This window comes from Pararge aegeria, chromosome 20 (genome assembly GCF_905163445.1).
Source record: "Pararge aegeria chromosome 20, ilParAegt1.1, whole genome shotgun sequence".
NCBI classification, from domain to species: Eukaryota; Metazoa; Arthropoda; class Insecta; order Lepidoptera; family Nymphalidae; genus Pararge; species Pararge aegeria.
In genome coordinates, this window is record NC_053199.1 from 2,178,454 (window position 1) to 2,197,840 (window position 19,387).

At 37.5% G+C, this 19,387-nt stretch overlaps 1 protein-coding gene across 1 annotated transcript; it reads left to right on the plus strand.

The window, feature by feature from the left end:
- Positions 1 to 1,222: 1,222 nt before the first annotated feature.
- Positions 1,223 to 10,253, plus strand: LOC120632704 (trypsin-like). Its single transcript, XM_039902677.1, has 8 exons — positions 1,223 to 1,279; positions 2,931 to 2,952; positions 4,179 to 4,329; positions 4,974 to 5,131; positions 7,717 to 7,803; positions 8,917 to 9,008; positions 9,310 to 9,385; positions 10,113 to 10,253. The coding sequence occupies exons 1-8, from the start codon at positions 1,232 to 1,234 to the stop codon at positions 10,172 to 10,174; spliced, it is 696 nt and encodes a 231-aa protein (XP_039758611.1). The 5' UTR covers positions 1,223 to 1,231; the 3' UTR covers positions 10,175 to 10,253.
- Positions 10,254 to 19,387: the final 9,134 nt, after the last annotated feature.

Below are 19,387 nucleotides of genomic sequence, written 5' to 3' on the forward strand. Positions count from 1 at the left end.
GCGGCATCCATCTAGCGGATTCTGAGACTCTCTTGATATTGCATCTTTCCACCTAGTTAGAGTTTCCTATAGCTGGTTAAACTGGTACTGAGTTGCCATTTCAGTACCTTCGGACCACGTTGTCCATCGGTTCACCATGCAGGAAACATTATTCAAAGTACATAATATACCAGTAAAATTCATGGTAGATTTCCACGTCAAATAATTTATTTTTTCCTTAGTAGTTAGGTATTTTATTGGTACTTTAATTAGATCAAATCTATAATCTGAACTAAATGAAGATAGTTATAAAACAAATGTTTTTGGCTTAACGAAATAAAATAATGATTTATATCTATAGATAAGTAATTTTAAGCTCGATTAAATTTTAATCGCTCCTTCTTAGATATGAAGATGTAGGGTAGCTAATTATGCAAGTTTTCCCGGAAACTTCCTCGGCGGACAAGGCATTTGGACGAGTCTTGGTGAAGCGTGCGTAAAAATCTTTCAGGAAAGGACGTGTGTCAGTCGCGACAAAGGCACGACTTAGTTAGAGTTCCTTCCTATCACATTAACCTTTTCTTATTATTGTATCTATATAAATAACTAGCTGAAATTCATTCGCATGTAAAATATATATATTATGATATATATTACATATATTTTACTACTGAATTTGAGCGTTCTAATTATAGAAGAACTATTTAATTCAAAATCTAATATTTCTTTATTCGAAAGGGCTTATAGATGGAACTTTTGATGCATATATTAAATAAAAAATGTGACCACTGTAGTTAGATTCATTAATTATTCGGTCCAGTAGTTTCAGAGTTTGCAGATCTTTCCTCTTTTTTATATAATGTTAGTTCCCGTACAGTAAAAGCGTGTTTTCTGGTACTACCAATCTGATTTTGTATATGGGTCCCCGACCTGAAATAAAATGATTTTATTAAAATTCTTATTTCATTTTGCTTTATTATTGGTATGAATATAGATATTTCGACGGACAGAAAAGTATTTAACGTACAACCATAATACATTTAATACACTATATTATATATGTAAGACCGTATCGCTAGATAGGTATTTCTTCTAGTCAACTAAAGGACATAGATACAAGCAACGGGTTTTATTCTAGATTTTTATTTATTATGGTTGTCCTAGAAAGGTGACTTAGCATACAGATAAGGAATTAATTACTATATTTGTAATTAGCCAAAAAATAATAGTCGTCTCGTGTCACTACAACAGTATGAAGGGATTTGGCGTTGCTCTTTTTTGCCTTGTTGTGGCTGTTCAGGTAAGAAGCACTTTCATAAACAGCCAGAATAAAAAAAAAACTCTTTTGAATTCCTTGTAAGATTGTAACAAGCGTAGGTCAAACTAATCAAGCAATCAAAACTTAAGGTTGTCTATAATCGAAGTGGTTGGGGTTGTCCTTTGCCAAATGCAATTTTTTCATACTTTGGAATAGTAGGGACTTTTTTCAGCATGGAAGGTAGGTTTCACTTTTCCGTAGGTGCCCCAGACAATATTTCACCAAAATAAGATGATGATGTATTAAACTATGTTAGAAACTGGACCGAAATACAGTATCTGTGGCGTCGACTCAGTTGGTAACTGAAATGCGCACAGCAGAATTTTTTGTTTGATTCCTACTACATAATATTCAGTATCAAAATTCGTAAGAGGAAGCTCGGAACTAATAAAACTTAAACGTGTCGAATTCTGTGCATAGAAGATACTTAGTTTTTTTTTCTATAATCAATACTGAAACCACACTTGTAATTTTTTTTAATTTTTCTCTGTCTGTGTGTCTGCATAACGCCGAAACTATTGAATGAATTTAAATGCAAGTTGGCAAAATCCCGAAATTCAGCACAGTTTCAGTGTTTGATGATTTTAAGTCATAACTCCGTAAAGTGATTTTATTTTATAATAATTCTTTTTGCATTTGAAAGGTTTTGTTTTGCTTAAATTTCGTGCAGATCTCGTAAATATGTTGGAGATAAAGGAGCAGAACTCCTCAGCATCACTCACTAAAGGCATAATTATAATCAAAACACAGTGCTGCAACATATTTAATGGCTTTACCGCTAGGGCTGAATAAAAAATGTTAGAAATTTTTAACTTTCTTTCTGGAAGTCGACTCGTAACTTATTATGCCACTTCGACGTTTGCTATTTTTTGCTTGTGAACTGACGGATAAATAATTATCTTTCAAATTTCCAAAGTCCGCGCGCACGCATCCGTCTACTGGATTGGTTCAATGTTCCTCACCAATACTATGCCACATATTATTTGTAGTAATATGTGATAGGGATTAAAAGAATAATGGGTAAGATAAAACCCGGGACGGTCATGTGCGAGCAAGAATGTAGGGATTATTTGCGCACAGATTAGTCGTTTTAGGATCAGATCTTTAATATTCGTACTACTGTAAGAACGTTGGGTTGCTAATTTACTGAAGATTTTCAAGAAGAATGCGCGTCCCTTTGTTTATGTCGGGGAAACCGCAGGGCACAGCTAGTAAATTATATGAGTAGGTATAGGAAGATACCTACCCTTCAAGCCTTGAAAGGTATTGGGAAAACCGAAAATTCATAGATATGAATTTTCGGTGCGTTCTAGCATCAATCTAATCTTTAATCAGTTGATGTTAGATGTAAATACACAAAATTAGTAATAATTTTGATAAACTACACGCCTAATTAAGTTTAAATCTATGATTGTAATACCGCCGTATCTATAATTCGATCATTCATCGATTATTGATAATTTTCATATTTTTTGAGAATATATACTAATTCTGTTGTATACATATCTCTGAACAAAATCATCGGCAGGTCTTATAATACTGCTATGTTTAGTTTCGTTCCGTGACCCGTAGTCAAACAAACTTAAAATTATAACCTTATTATATTAGCTCTAACACTTGATATTCTTTTCAGGGCCGCAACTTGGATGTAGATGGTAAGTATCCGAAACTTTTTACGATTCAATAAAAGAAAGGAAGATTCCCAGTCGTGGATTTATTAAAATTAAAAAGTTTATTACCGACGGAATTCAAGAGGGCCGGTAAAGAATAAAAAGTTCAGGTGTCGTGAGATAGCTAACGATAGCGTAGCTTTTTCCGCATTCCAAATTCTCATCATCTAATCGCAAAATTGTATCCAGCTCTCGAGGCAGTGATTAGCACACTTGAAACCTCGACCCAGCGTGTACTCCGTGTTGACGTGTTGCCAGGTGTTCTCTGTAAATCTTTTTACAATACTAGCTATTACGTACATTCTTCGTCCGCTTTTAATATAGGTTTATACGAATCCAGTAGGAAAAGTTTGTTTCCTGACCTAAAAAGTAGCCTATTTTACCCTCCGTCCTTGCTACTAACTCTATGCCAAAAATCAAGGCGATTGGTTGCTTAATTAAGGCGTAAATAAAGGAAAAACCAACACTCTTTTATAATGACAAGGTTGCTTTGAAGCAAGCTGCTCCGTTTTATTCTCACACACGCATTAACGGTCCACTTCATCGCACGAGCCTCATATCAGAATGAGAGGGGCTGAGGGTGTAGTCCAGCACACTGAATAAGTGCGGATTGCTGGACTTCATACGCCTTAGAGAACATTATGGATAATCAGGCAATAAGGTTTCCTCGCGATGCTTTCCTTCATCAAGTGATATTTCATTGCTTAAAATGCACATAGAAAGGTTAGATAATGTCAAAGTTAGATGCCTGGAATAGAACTCATCATCATCATAATCATCAACCCACTACCGGCCACCGGCACGGGTCTCCTCTGTGGACATAGAACTCGGTCCCTCTGATAGTAAGAACCAACAACTAGAATCTGGCAACTGAAATGGCTGGAAACAATGATTGTTTGATTGCAAAATGAAGTTAGAAAAGAGCAACTACTGAGTTTCTTGTCCTCTTTTTGGTAGAATCTGACTTTCGAAATGGTGGTACAGTCATTACAAACATACAGTCATGACGTTTCAAAAGTTCTTATAAAGTAGCCCTTAAAACACCTATTAAAATCTGTTGTCAGGTCTGTCTAGAAGTCCGTTATATGTTTCTTGCCGATTTATTTTTGGTAGAATCAGCCTTCCGGACCGATACGAACTGGTATAGTCACTACACAGAAAGACTTGACGTTTCAAAAGTGCCTCATTGAAATCAACAAAATTTTGGTCAGGTCTGTCCGGCAGTCCGGCCCAGCTGGGCGAGAACCCATGGCTTGTGCATCTTCGGGTTACCAAGTTAACGGGTGGCGGCCTCCTCAGCTCCAGTGTGGGCTCACTCATCGGCTCCTCCTGGGTTCTGACTGCTGCTAGCGCCGTGCAAGAGTGAGTAATATCGGAACGTTTGCAAAGCTTTTTATCGCCGCCGGCGATGACGAAGTTGATCCAGATGTGGACTCATCCCACGTCTGACCTCCCCTTGTTTCTAATCGTCGATCAAGCTGAGGTTCAGTATTACATGTTGTGCTCTTAGGCCCACAATCTCATTTCTTCTTTAGCCTTTTTCAGCCCTAAGGCTCAAACTACTGGCAGATCTATTCGAAGCTCACCATTCCACCTGATTGCGCTGGCGGAATCCTTTTGGTTGACAGCTAATTGTAGTACGAAAAAAAATGTAAGGATATTTACTTTTTTTTATAGTCATACCTTGAACTCCCTGGCGTGGTATGTTAGCCGTGCTGATGGCATATACATATAAACAGAGCAACACTTTATTTTATTTATTTAAACTCTTTATTCTTACACCACTCAGAGAAACGAAAAAGAAAAAGAACAAACACTTGAAGAATGAAGCAAAAGGCGGCCGGCCACTTTGCAGGGTTTGCGAGGGGCACGTCCTACAAACTGCTGCCTTGTGTCCAAAAACCTGTAACCAAAAATATTCATAATGGTAGTACTCACGGACGAGTTCTGCAACGAAAAGCGCTATTACTATTAATGTTGGGATACTGACAACATTTCGTTCCCAGCGCCCGTTTCGTCTGGATCCGCTACGGTGCAGTGGACCCCATCCGGCCGGAGCTTGTTACGGAGACCAGCACTGTGCGTATCCACCCTGAGTACAACGCAGCCACAGGCGAGAACAATGTTGCGCTTGTCAGCATCAACCGAATTGTCCAGCCTACCGGTCAGTACTTGCATGTTATTTGTGATCCCTGCCGTGTCTGCGTGTTTGTTGTGTGTGTGTGTGTGTGTGTGTGACCTAACCTAAACGGCTAAACTGTTTTTTTTTTATGCGTAAATTAGTCGGGTGTGTTCTTATTGGATAGTAGCAGGCGTTACTTTGCGGAATTCCATGATATTTCATGGAAATTAAGCTTAATTTCTATACTTCGCGAAAAGTAGGAGAATCTGTATGGGTTAATTTATAATTTCTTCAATCAGTCGATCTTCGACAATCTTCAGCAATCGGGAGTGTTCTTAGTTATACTTGATAACAAAGCGGTCAAAGATGGCCGTTGCCACAAAATGACGGATTAATCGTTTTCAAAACTCCCTCAATATGGGTATCAAAAGAAACTGCTTGAATAGTAGCATACGCTATGACAAATTTCAAATTCAAGATAACCACAAAATGGCGAATGATAGCTTTTTATAGGTCAGTATCAAATTCGGTCTTGTGAAGTTTGTTTAAGCCGTTGGTCCCAGTTCTTATCACTAACTTGTTAACTTGGGATAGTAGTCGTTAAAGCCCACCAACGCGCATTGGTAGGCTATTGGACTTAAGCCTATGCCCAGCAGCTTTGAGATTTTAACAGGCTGACGATCATCTCGTCACATTATTTTCGGTCTGTCGCCAAACGAAAAAGTCGTGTTACGTTGGCTATCCCAATCCATTCAAGGATGTTTCTAAGCCACGACTTTCTTCTTCTAATTACGCTTTGGTTTCCTTAATGTTGCCAACCATTTGTATCTTTAGAACATGCCAAGTTGACGCGAGTAAATTCATGTTGCGTTCGGATGAGGCGTTGTATGCGCGATTATACGCGCGACTTTCCCAGGGAGGATTCAGTCATCTCGTTGCAACTGTCACGCGAGTACGGGACGGAGAAATTACTGCGACACTACAGTTGCTAGCTCCAAACCTCTTGGCCGCCTGAGGTGAACCTGCTCGTATTTTGGGCTGTTCAAAATGAGTAGTATGCAAACTTTTTGGTGTGCTGAAATGAGCTTGTACGCGTTTTAGTGTTTAAACTATCTAATCGAGCAAAGTTCATTTTAATATTTAATAACCAGCCGGCTTGAGCCCCAAGTGGGTTTGAAAATTCATAATATTACTTTGTGAAATGTTCAGGGTGGCCCAAAAGATTGCAGTGTTTCGACTATTACTCTCTTAGCACTCAAGTACCTACCCAAAAAACAAAAGTACTTCCATACTCGAAAAAAACTCTTCGATTGCGAGCGGGCAAATCTTGTACTAATATTTAAGGTTATTTACTGCTCGCGATTCACGCGTGAGTAAAGAATCGCCAGTCAGCCAGCATCTGTGTGGAATGTATGAAACTCGTAATCGCGCGATTGCTACTCGCGACTCGTTTCGCACGTAGCGTCGTGCAATCGCAAACGTTTTATCTGGACAAGCTCTTAAAATGAAAAAGTCCGGCGGTCCTTAGCACTTAAGTACCCAAAAAAAATACAAAAGTACTCCTACCCAACAGAGGGTAGGTCGACAATTAAAATCCGTAGCAGACCGACTGCTCCATTAATTAAAGAGCCGTTCAGAGTTGGCGCGAACTTCGCTCCAGTTTCGGATAACCAATTTTATGTTTAGTTTTTATTTTTGGCCTATTTTCCGTCTGCTTTTTCGCTGTTGTTTGACCTTTTTTTTTTTGGGAAAAGTAGTAGGTAGTTGGAAAACTATTGTTCCTGATTTTTGTCACGAATAAATGTGGAAAGTTTTGATTTGCATGCTGGATATCGCTTTGTAAAATTGTAGTTTATAACGCGTTGATCGAATTTCTGTAAGTTTTATTACGTTTGAAAGTGCACGATGTATGATTTTATGAAAGCGAAGCTTCTTAAGAAACTGACTCGACCAGATTCAGTTTCAGAACGTTGCAGATGAAAATATGCAAATTGCAAACGATAACATCACTTTTACATTACCATTATTTTGCAATTTTCAGTAGTTTACTGTTGTCTTAATAAAAGTGAAAACGTAAAGTGTTTACTGTTGTCTAAAAGAAAACGCTTCTTCTTAAGCCAGGGCGCGTTTGGAACCCACGTAGCTTTAGTTTTAAGTTTACGAATTTAGTTATCACCATCAACTCACTTCTATGTCATATTTTACATGTGCCTATACGAATATATGACTTTGACTTTTTAAAATTGAATTTGAACAAAATAATCCGAATGTATAATAAATAGGTTTTATTTAATGCCAAACTTGATTAAATAACTAAAAAAACCTTACTGTAAGTTTAGTAGCATTATTAGAGGTCAGAGGTTAGGCAGCACTCAGATACAAGGGGCACAAGACCATGGCATTTCAAGATAGATTTTTGGACACGATATCAATAAAATGTTTTGTGTCTGAAGACCCTCGACCCAGAGTCATGTGCCGTAAAAACATAGTCTTTATAAATGACGGAGCAATTACGACGCGTAAGCATTTTCTTTTTTAAAACGCACCGTCTAGCGTTTGGTGTTTCTCCGGTGGTATGATAACAATGATACGAGAATTTCAACATTAATCATAACGTTTGATTGCAGATAATATCAAACCTGTCACTTTGGCTGCGGCTGGCTCGGAGATTCCATCATCTGGCCGCTTGTGCGGATTCGGTGGCGAAAATAACAGTGAGAACTCTATCATCATTACCATTATATCAACCCATTACAGACCCACTTTAGGGCACGGGTCTCCCCTCACAATGAGAAGGGGTTAAGGCCATAGTCCTACGCGTGGACTCCACACGCATTTGAGAACATTGTAGAACTTTCAGGCACGCAGGAAATAATATCCAAATAATATAATTGTTATCACATACTATTAAGAACGTACAGTGGCGTGCGCTTCATACATGCACAAAAGCACTGCATACCCAAAATATATGTCGTATTGGAGGGGTATTTTTGCCGTTTCATGCATTTTTCCTACTGTATGCATACCCTGGTAAGAAATCCAGTGCACGCCACTAAAAACGTACAGAATCCTTTAGCCAGTACCGCATGCAGTGCTGTGGTTCCGAAAACGGGGAAAACGCTTCGAGCACGTCTCACTTCGCGGCCGCAGAATGTTGCTAGGTCACAAAATTTTCCCATTTTTTGGTTAGAACATTAGAGGTAAAATAATAATGGTCACTGTTAAATAAACGAAGTGACTAACCGCCTGTTCGGGAAACAATACTAAGTTTGCCTTTTGTATCTGACTTTTTAAGTTTCCTCTTGTTGTGTTCATTGTTTTTTTTTTCATTTTGTGGTGTACAAAGAAAGTGTCATAATAATAATAATAAATATCATCAATCACAAAGTCTTTGATGCTTCAATATTAGTCGTGTACACGGTTTTTGTATGTTCTTAATTCTGTGAGTGTAATAATAAACAGGAGTAAACTTCTATACCGATCACTTTGACGGCCAACTGGCGCAGTGGGCAGCAACCCTGCTTTCTGACTCCGAGGCCGTGGGTTCGATTCCCACAGCTGGAAAAAGTTTGTGGGAAGAAAATGAACGTTTTTCAGTGTCTGTATGTTTATCTGTATATTATTCATATAAATATTCATCAGTCATTTTAGTACCCATAGCACAAGCTACGCTTAATTTGGGGCTAGACGGCGATGTGTGTATTGACGTAGTATATTTATTTATTATTTATTATACCCCATTGCCCCGTTATATTATCCCTATCGCCTATAAGACAAGAGGTCTAAGCCAAGCTGATTAGAATGATGATGATTGTTTTAATCCATAGTTCCTGGAGAGAGGTTACAGTGCCTCGAGGCAGACCTGACCGTTGAGGGTGAAACTATCACCGCCAAAGGTACAGGCAGCGTACCTTCTGAGGTAGGTACCATTTTATTCTTTACCTCCGTGATCCGTGTACAACTCGATCGTTTAAAAATCGAATTAGCGTAACCGATAATTTAAATGTTGTTGTATTCCAAAAAAAGCATTATTTAATTAAACAAATAAATCTTCATTTCTAAAATTTTTGATTCGTTGTGTAACTACGCTAATTCGTCGGTGTAGGATCGAAATTGTCTTCTTTTTTTTAATCTATACATACGGCGCGACATGCAGAGAGTTGACAGCGGAGTAGGTACATCAGCTCTTTTAATTTAATTTAAACTTGTTTGTTTTGCAGTTTGACATCGGCAGTCCTTTAGTGAGTGACGGTGTTCAGTACGGAGTACTGTCGTCGGTCGATGGAACCGCTCCAGGTGAGTAAACCTCGTTTTTAAAACAAAATGATTGGCCGAACCTATGCTGTGCGTAGGTACCCCGACGATAATAATTCGATTGCAAATGTTATATTGCATAAAACGGTGACGTGTTTGTCGGACCAAGTGGAGTGTAGAATTCCGTAGTTGCCCTTGACAATACGCAAATGACAAATTAGGCGCAATTTGGGTATTAACAATTTCTAAATTTTTCCTGCTCTAGTCTGGTGGGAGGCATTGGCCGTGGCCAGTTACCATCCTACCGATTAGGTGTACGTCTTCTTCTTCTTAGGGTGCCGCCTCCTTATGAAGGTTGGCAATCATTAGCGCTATCTCTACTTTGGACACCGCTGCTCTAAATAATGATTTGGTGCTCTTTCCAAACCATTGTCGTAGGTTTTTGAGCCATGATATTCTGCTCCAGCCAGGCCTACTTCTGCCTGCCACTTTACCTACTTTACTAGGGGTATGGGTTAGCCCGTTACCATCTTTGACACCACCAGGAGCGATTACAGTCAAGCGCTATCTTTATAGGTTTACTCCGTTATCTGCGTATCCGTCCGTCTAACCTTTCTTCTTAGAGATGCCATCTTGACATTTAGACTAGTATTTTTATTCAGTTATGGGCATGGTACGCAAAATGCTGGCGCTATTGCCCCTCGGAATTGCCAAGACTAGTATACCATTCTTGAAGTTAGATCGCTTTACTGATATTTTTTTGTTGCAGTGTATTTGAAGACATCATTATATCGCGCATGGATCCAAGAGGTGACTGGAACAATCGTGTAAAGTTTAACAGTTGAAGAAGCAGCTGGTTACGTCATTATGACGATATAAATATTGAATTTAATAAATTAACTAAACATTGTTGGTATTTTTTTATTTCAATTTGCTTCTTTAAATGTATGTACATTTTTAGGATCAGCGCATATCGACTGTTTGACTACGATTGCATGTTTATTGTTCCTACTCTAGAACGTACCATTAAATATGATTCTTCAATTCGAGATAAGATTATCGCGGAATATAGCTGCTATAATCTGCGGTTATAATCCAAGATGAACTTAAAGCAACAAGAGAAATATAGTCAAGGAATGACTGAGATAACGAAGAATGCGAAAAGTTTTATTTAAATTAATAAATTTTTAACCTATGTTGTTCGGAAGTATCTACTATATATTTATTTATTTATCTAAAATTATTTCCCGCGAAAATGCTCGTTGGGTGTCATGGCCCTACTCGTGATGACATAGGCAAATTAGAGTTTTAATAAGTCCTTGTTTCATTGTTAAACATTATTGATTTTGGTATTCATAACAAAAAACTTTGATATACGCAGTTTTTCGAAGCTCGAGCGTTACGAAATTATGTTTCTATAGAAATGATGTCATAATTTAGAATTGGGTGTTCACCTGTCCATTCCAGTCCATTCTGTAGTTTTATTTCTCTCTAAGAAATTAGAATATAAATAAAACTACGTTTGTCATAATACATGAATCATAAATTAGTTAAATACAATATTTTAGGAGTGCAATACTAAATTCAATCTGCCATCTGGAGATTTTGGATATGATCTATTATATAACAACAAGCGTATTTTTATGAAAAACCTTTGAGTGCGAGTGTTTAACGAATTGACCTTGCGAAATGTGTATGCAAACGGTGTTATCCGGTCCGTCTTCGCTGGCCCTTACAAGGCAAAAGATTGTTTGGTATTCAAGTAGGTACCTAATAGTGGGATTGGTCCACACCCTGCCGAGCGGTGCGTGTGGCAACGCGATTGCAAATAACATCCAAACTACTTGCAATAACCAATTTACGTGTACTTAATTGTAAATGTGTGTCGTAGGAAAATTGCCCAGAACTGAATTGCGTCCAAGACTGTGTAGGTTCGATCTCAACAGCTGAAAAACGTTTGTGTGATGAAAATGAATATTTTTCAGTGTCTGGGTGTTTATCTGTATATTTATTATTACTAAAAATATTCATCAGTTATCTTGGTTTCCATAACACGAGCTACGCTTACTTTGGGGCTGGAAAGCCATGTGTGTATTGTCATAGTATTTTTTTTCATAATTATCACAATTGGGCTAGTAAAGTTATTGTTTTTAATTACTTAAACTAATCAGTACTATATTTTCGTGATTAAGGAAATATTGTAACAACATCCTAACAATCTATGCTTGAAAACGCGACTGATGAATAATTTTATGATTATTCATAAATACTTATAAAATACAGATAAACACCCAGACACTGAATAACACTCATGCTCATCACAGAAATATTTCCAGTTTTGGGAATCTAACCCACGGCCTTGGACTCAGAAAGCAGGGTCGCTGCCCACTGTGCCAATCGGCCGTAAATAATATAAATAAATGCTTATAACACACAGATAAGGCTATTCATATAATTACTTTAACTATCTATTTTTCCGTATAATGTGAGTGTGTGTGTATACTCTAAGTTACATGTATACTCACGAGTATGTATACTTTAGTTCTGTACTATGTTTCTAGTGGAATACACAGAGAACGTATCTAACGTAATCATGGACACTGGCAAATTTGTTAGTTTGCTTTTTTAGTTTAGCTCTGTAAATTGTCTCTGTAATTGCGTATGAGCTCGACTTCACTTTCGGGGGTCCGAGTTCGAATCCCAGCACGCACCTCGAACTTTTCTAATTTATATGCGTTTTAAGTAATTAAAATATCACTTGCTTCAACGGTGAAGGAAAACCTGAGGGTTTTAGATAATGTTCACAAAGGTATGAGGAGTCCACCAATTCGCACTGGGCCAGCGTGGTGGACGGCCTCAACCCCTTCTCATTGTGGGAGGAGACCGATAATGGGCCGAAGTGGGCCGATAATGGGTTGATATGATGATGATGGAGTCTGTGAGCACATAGGGTCCTGGTACGTAAACGTTGTAGATAAGACGATGCTTTGTTACGCATTAAAGATTATAGACCAGGGTAGGTATAACGTTGGAAAATTGCATAAAATGAAAAACTCCTTTTCCTATTCGAATTATATGAAATGAAAAGGGTAGGAATTGCATTTGTGCATTCATGAAGTGCTCGCCACTTATAAAGTTATGGAATAGAATAATATATATATTCTATTTCTAATTCAAATTCAAAATTTCTTTATTCATGTAGGCCTATCACAGGCACTTAAGAAGCTTTCTGTTTAAATTTTATTATTATAAATATACATATCTTTTAATAATGCTTGTATAAAACTGAGCTATCGTACATACTAACCAGTGCATACTGTGACTACCTATAAGAGAAATTATGCGTCATTAGTAACCTAAGGCTAGCTTTATTTATAACTATAATACATGTAATTTTGTTGGTAGTCCTAATAAAAATAAATATGATATCGCAATAATCGCTCACGAGTTTCCAGCCTACCGCTATAGTTATTATTATTACGCCTAAATGCTAAGTAGGTATAACCAGTAAACTTGAAAGTGCCGAGGCGGTGACCCACTGCCGCATTATGTAAGCCTCACGCCTCAACGGCCGCGCTCTCAACCGACTGCGGTGACGCGTGTTCTGTGGCGCACGCGAAACATTAGGATACGTATACTCAGTCACCGACCTCTATTGCGCCGTGGGAATTAAATTGTATTTTTTTTGTATTAACTATGTTGCCCGCTTTGTTCGATTAGAAAAAAAGTAAAGGTAAAGGATTAAAAAAAAAAATTCGCAAAAAAGGCTATGTTCCTCTCCGTAATTTTAACTAACTCTGTGCCAATAATCAATTTGATTGGTTGGTTAGTAAGTGCGTAAAGGAAGGGCGAACAAACAAATAAACTCACTTTTGCATTTATAATTTTAGTTAGTAACGCTTTACGGACCCATCTGAACGGCTAGCAGGAGATAAGAGTTACATTCCCCTTATTTGTCTCTTATTTGTATTTCGTTACAAATATTGTTGTAGGTATATATAGTAGGAAATATTTTTGGTATATGTAGGTTTATATGCATCCCCCTGCCTATTTTACGTCTTTGTTTTTATCCGCGCCAATATACGGAATAGGAGAAGTTTACCCCCGTTTTTTATCTGTCATTTATTGATATCATTTTATTTAAATTTTCAACAAAGTTGTTCAACAAGTTCGTAAAAAAAATAAAACACTATAAAAAAATATAACACCTTGCTTGCTGGGCTTTTGCTAACCCAAGCAACCGGCGATTGTGGAACCTCACAATACGCGCCGTTTCAAGAACGATTTTATACTACCGTTGATTCAAAAACAAGCGAAAGCTTCTTAAGACTACAGTTATATTATTTGTATATAAATTCCACACGTGCCCGAATGCTCGGAGAGTTGATAAAACTGTGGGGGAAGCTAATTTAGTCCTTTCCCGGGGAGAAGAATGTCTCATGCATGGGCACGAGACCTTTTAGCCTAGCTGATTTTTACTGGATAAACATCGCCTATAAACAGATCAACAATTCGCAGGACATGCTAGGAACACTTCCAAGGTACACCACGTCCATAGGCGTGCACTTCATACATGCACAAAAGCACTGCCTACCCTAAAATTTATTTATAACTCGTATAAGAGGAGGATTTTTGCTATTTTATGCAATATTCCTGCTGTACGCATACCCTGGCTAGAAACCCAGCGCACGCCGCTGACCACGTCTGTATCCATCACCCTGAGGAACAGATGTTAAGCCACATGTTTCACAGCATTGCAACAGTTCTTCTTGGCGGCAGGCGGTAGTACTTGCCCGAATGAACTCTGTCACAAGAATCCCTACAACTACTAGGCAGTGGCGTGTACAGGGTCTTCGACCAGGGTAATGTATAAAACAGGAACATAGCATAAAATGGAAGAATCCTCCCTCCAAAACGAGATATATAAAACAATTTGGGTAGACAGTGCTTTTGTTTATATATGAATTACACGCAGTGGCGTGCATAGAGGGTATGCTCAGGGTATGCAAATGATACAAAATGAAGAAAATCTCCAGTACGAGTTATAAATTAAGGGATTTTTTTTTTTATAACTCTTACAAAGCCTAATCTTAAGTTTTTTATAACTCGTACTGGAGGTTTTCTTCATTTTATGTCATCTGCATACCCTGTGCATACCCTCTATGCACGCCACTGAGTACCTACACGTCATTGCTACTAGGTACTTAACTAGTTATTCAGTTCTCTGGTTACTCACATCACAGCTTCATAACTTACAGTGCCAATCAAATAGCTACCAAAACTAAGTGGTATCATCCTGTCCAAATCACAATACTATAAACATTAAGCTGAAACTGAGCTCCTGACTTTTCTAGGAACTCCACCCGATTTTTTGTCTTTCCGTTTCCATTTAAAAAAAAAAATGAGTTACATATGTAGTCAAGTGGAGAAGAGAGAATTCAGAAATTAATGATCCGAAATTTGCTTGAATTAGAGGAGTTTCAACAATTTTGGGTCGGGAATCCGAAATACAAGGCCACATGTAACGTGTCGTCTTGTTACGGATTTTCTAATTTTATCACAGCATAGCTCTCTGCTTCGTCTGAATCTATCTTTATTAAGAGATCAATACACCTCTTTTTTTTGTGAATTTTGGAGCTAGGTACCTACTGGCTACTAAGTTCCTTAGTTAAGAAGTTCAAGGTCGGATATAATGCCTTTAAATCGAGTAAACTATAAGACCTTCGTTTAGTCAATTAAAATAGTAAACAGACGTTTTGTCTTAACTAAATTAAGATTAATAACGGAATAAAATTAGTGTAGTTGAATATATTTAAAATAGGCCTTGTGATACTTTATAGCGAAAAAAACATAGATCACCAGCTGTTGCCCGCGGCTTCGTACACGGTTCTTTGGTTTTTCATAAATCCTGCGGGAACCGTACATTTTCCCGGGATGAAAAGCAGCTTATGTGGTAATCCAGGGTATAATCTATCTCCATTCCAAAATTTAGACAAATTGGTTCAGTAGTTTTCGCGTGAATGAGTAACGAACATCCATCCATCCATCCATCCATCCGTCCATTCTTACAAACTTACTTACTTTTGCATTTATAATATAAGCAAGCTCATATTATATAGTTACTAAATTATATTTTTTTAAGTATTCTAATAATGATATCAACAAATTTTTTTGATAATGTAAGGTATTGTAAATGTTTTTATAAACTTAAATAATTTACATTAATATTATTAATAAAGACGACAAAACACACATCGCCATCTAGCCCCAAAGTAAGCGTAGCTTGTGTTATAGGTATTAAGACGACTGATGAATATTTTTAGTGAATAATATACAAAAATACTTATAATATACATTAAAAAACCAGACACTGAAAAACAATCATGTTCATCACACAAACATTTTCCAGTTGTGGGAATCGAACCCACGGCGCGAATCGGCCGTCAAATCGTGTTATTGCATGTTTCTGGAAATGTATATATATATATATATATATGTATATATATATATATGTATATATATATATATATATATGTATATATATATATAAAATAAAATAGCCTTTATTTCCAGAAACATGCAATAAAACGATTTGACGGCCGATGATATGATATATATATATATATATATTAATAGTTTAAATTCTTTCAACCTCATTTAAGCACCCAGCACGTTAAGATGAAAGCTAGGTCAATGTTGAAGTTATGAAGCTATTTCAGCGTGACACCGAGCGCCTTACGTAAGTCGACGTAAAGCGTTAAATATTTAATCTGTTAACGAAGTTTTTGCAACACATTCGAGAACATAATATCTTGTTACTGTGTTTAACATAATATTATACTCAATACCGTGAAATAAGTACCTTCTTTTGCTAATTTTCCAGGGGGGCAGAAAACTAATTTATCAAATAAACGGAAGCTATTATCGTGTTTAAGACCATTTCTTACTAGTTTGACCTTTTTTACTCATATTGGACACGATTTCTTCAAAGTTGTAGTTCTTAAGACCGATCGCCTCTTGACGTCAATTGGGCTCCAGCTGGGCTACCATGGGCAGGAGACAATTATCTCTCCGGGGAAAGGATACAAATTTATCTTCTTCCACAGCTGTATCAACTCTCAGAGCACTGGCGCAAAAGTGGAAATAACATATTATGTGTAATAATAAACGGGGGTAAACTTCTCCTATTCCATGCTGCCGTGCTTTAGCATGTGGACACGTTAATTATATCCATTGTCAGATGATATAATCGGGGATTATTATTTTTGTCTCCTGCTTGTGTTAGCCCTAATGGGCATATAAGGTTGTCCTCTTTTTCTTATATCATGTTTAGAAAAATGGGATTCTTTATCTAAACTACGAATGGAAAACACCTCATTATTGCCCCGTGGGTTGTGAAGTTATTCAAAAACGGAACAGTGGACTCAGTGTCGGTGAGCATCCGCATGATAGCCTTTTGGAGAAGTTCATCTTTTCAGACTTATAGTAAATAGATGGCTTATCTTCTACTAGGTACTTGTCTTACTTTAATCGTTGTAATCCATTACCGGTCCACTACAGGCTTTTCTCACAGAATGAGAAGTGTATAGGACTTAGTCCACCACGTTAGCTGGCCAAATGCGGATCGCGCATACGCCTTTGCGAAGATCGCGAAGATGTATGCCGGTTTCCTCAAGTTCGTTAAACTAAGTGATATTTAGGTTGTTGTTTGGAACACACATAGCTCTGAAAAGTAGGAGGTGCCTGCTGGGGATCAAACTCGGATCCTCTGAAAAGTAGGCCGGAGTCTCAACCACTAGGCTAGCAACATCTGACGGCGGAGTGGTGCAGTGGGCAGCGACCCTGCTTTCTGAGTCCAAGGCCGTGGGTTCGATTCCCACAACTGGAAAATGTTTGTGTGATGAACATAAGTGTTTTTCAGTGTCTGGGTGTTTATCTGTATATTATAATTATATTATTCATAAAAATATTATAATATTCATCAGTCATCTTAGTACCCATAATACAAGCTACGCTTACTTTGGGGTTAGATGGCGATGTATTGTCGAAGTATATTTATTTATATATTTATTTTAAACAACATAATTAAACTTGATTATACTGGATTAAATAAAAAAAACCAGAAAGTTATATTCCCAAAAGCTGCTACCAAAATATCTTCCGCTATACTTACTGGTAGAGGTTTCGGTATTCTCATTCTTTAAAGACGAAATAACTCTCTTGAAACGTCAAATCTATGTGTAACTCTAATGCGCAGCTCGGAATGCAGATTCTGTTTAGAAGCGGTCGAACATTCCGCATTCTTTCTTCTGTGGTCAACGTAGAAGTTTTCAACATAATCGTTAATATTTATTGTGTGTACAATAAATTAATTATGCATAAGAGTAGCAATATTTGCTAATGGAGTTATCCAACAGTTTATATTTTCGGATATCTGGGCCTTATTTGGATAGCTAAAGATTATTACCGTAAACTACTGACCGATTGAACGATATAGGTTTAGGGGTCGTGCCACATACGAATGTGCGCTAATATTAATGTCGAATAGAATAATTATGAGGTGTTATAATAAAAGATGCAAGTTTTGTCAATTCTTAGTAAACGTTTTATATGATTTTAGTTTTATTTTTATTTATAGATGTATGAACAGCTCATCGAACTGGAAAGCCAGTTTGACGGAGAGTTGATGCTCTTTTACTGAATGAAACCTTAACAATATTTATCCAAAAAGAGAAATATGTTAGTACAGTTGAATGAACACACGACTTATATAAAAATTTGCATTTTTTATTTGTTTTTCAATTGCATTTTCTGCTTTGGAACACAGATTTGAAGAACGTGTATGTGAAGTATCTATGTTCCTTTTATATTATGTAGTGCTCTGACGGACATAGAAATACATATGACAATTTTGCTTCATCATGATCAACACATTAGCGGCATAACCTCTACACAGTGGTGTGCACTGGGTTTCTTACCAGGGTATGCATAAAGCAGGAAAATTGCATAAAATGGAAAAAATCCTCCTCTTATACGGGCTTTATTTAAATTCTAGGGTATGCAGTGTTTTTGTGCATGTATGAAGTGCACGCCACTGCCTCTACAAGGGTCTGCTCTTTGGAATAAGAAGGGTAGAGGCCGTAGTTCACCACGCTAGCCAATAGCAGATTGGTAGACTTCACACACCTGGGAAAACGTTATGGAAAACTCTAAGGCATGCACGTTTCCTCACGATGTTTTTCCTTCACCATTACAGTAAGTGATATTTAAATTGCTTAAATTAAAAACGCACATAATTCCAAAAAGTGCGTGCCGAGGTAGAACTCCTTCCAACCTAAAGGGAATTCGAACCCTAGCCACTAAGCTATCACCGCTTAGAAAATTGCTTAAGTTGTGTTAATAAATGTAAGAATAGTTGTGTATTTTGTCACGTCCTGATATTCGAAAGGCGCCGTCAGTTGAAGTGTGACAAAGCATTGCGTAAATATTCTGACATAGCTTCTGCCCGCGACTTCGTATGCGTGGACTTTTACAATTGGGTCTAAAGCTTCGCTCGTGTCTGACATGCATACCAAATTTCAAAGCCCGCGGCTTGGCTCGTAAACAATTTTAAATTTTCCTTCGGGAACAACTTAAGGAATCAGGATAAAAGGTAGCCTATGTTCTTTTCCATGTCAAAGGCTACATGCATGCCAAATTTCATTCAAATCCGTTCAGTCGTTTTTGCGTGATTGAGTAACAAACATCCACACTTGCACATTTATAATATTAGTAGGATTACTATTACTTTCACATTTATAATATTACTATTACGCCATTCATATTAAAAAGGGGGTGAGAAAGTAACATAGAGCTAAGCATAAGTTGTCAACTTCGGCTTTAAGCATCAATTGATCGATGTTTTGGGACCAGATCTTAGCTCGATAACTGTTTATTAATAATACGTGCATTACTTTATTCGGTTAATTAGATGACGAAGACTGCTGACTTACGAGTAGAAAGGAATGGTTGATAAACTGAGTGCCCTTGTTATACAAGAGTTCC

Bases quoted from the DNA above. Each gene is read 5' to 3' on its own strand.
- LOC120632704 (XM_039902677.1), top strand. From the start codon at position 1,232: ATGAAGGGATTTGGCGTTGCTCTTTTTTGCCTTGTTGTGGCTGTTCAG. The intron at 9,009-9,309 runs GTAGGTACCATT...TTTGTTTTGCAG, and splicing joins CAGGCAGCGTACCTTCTGAG to TTTGACATCGGCAGTCCTTT. The intron at 9,386-10,112 runs GTGAGTAAACCT...TTTTTGTTGCAG, and splicing joins GGTCGATGGAACCGCTCCAG to TGTATTTGAAGACATCATTA.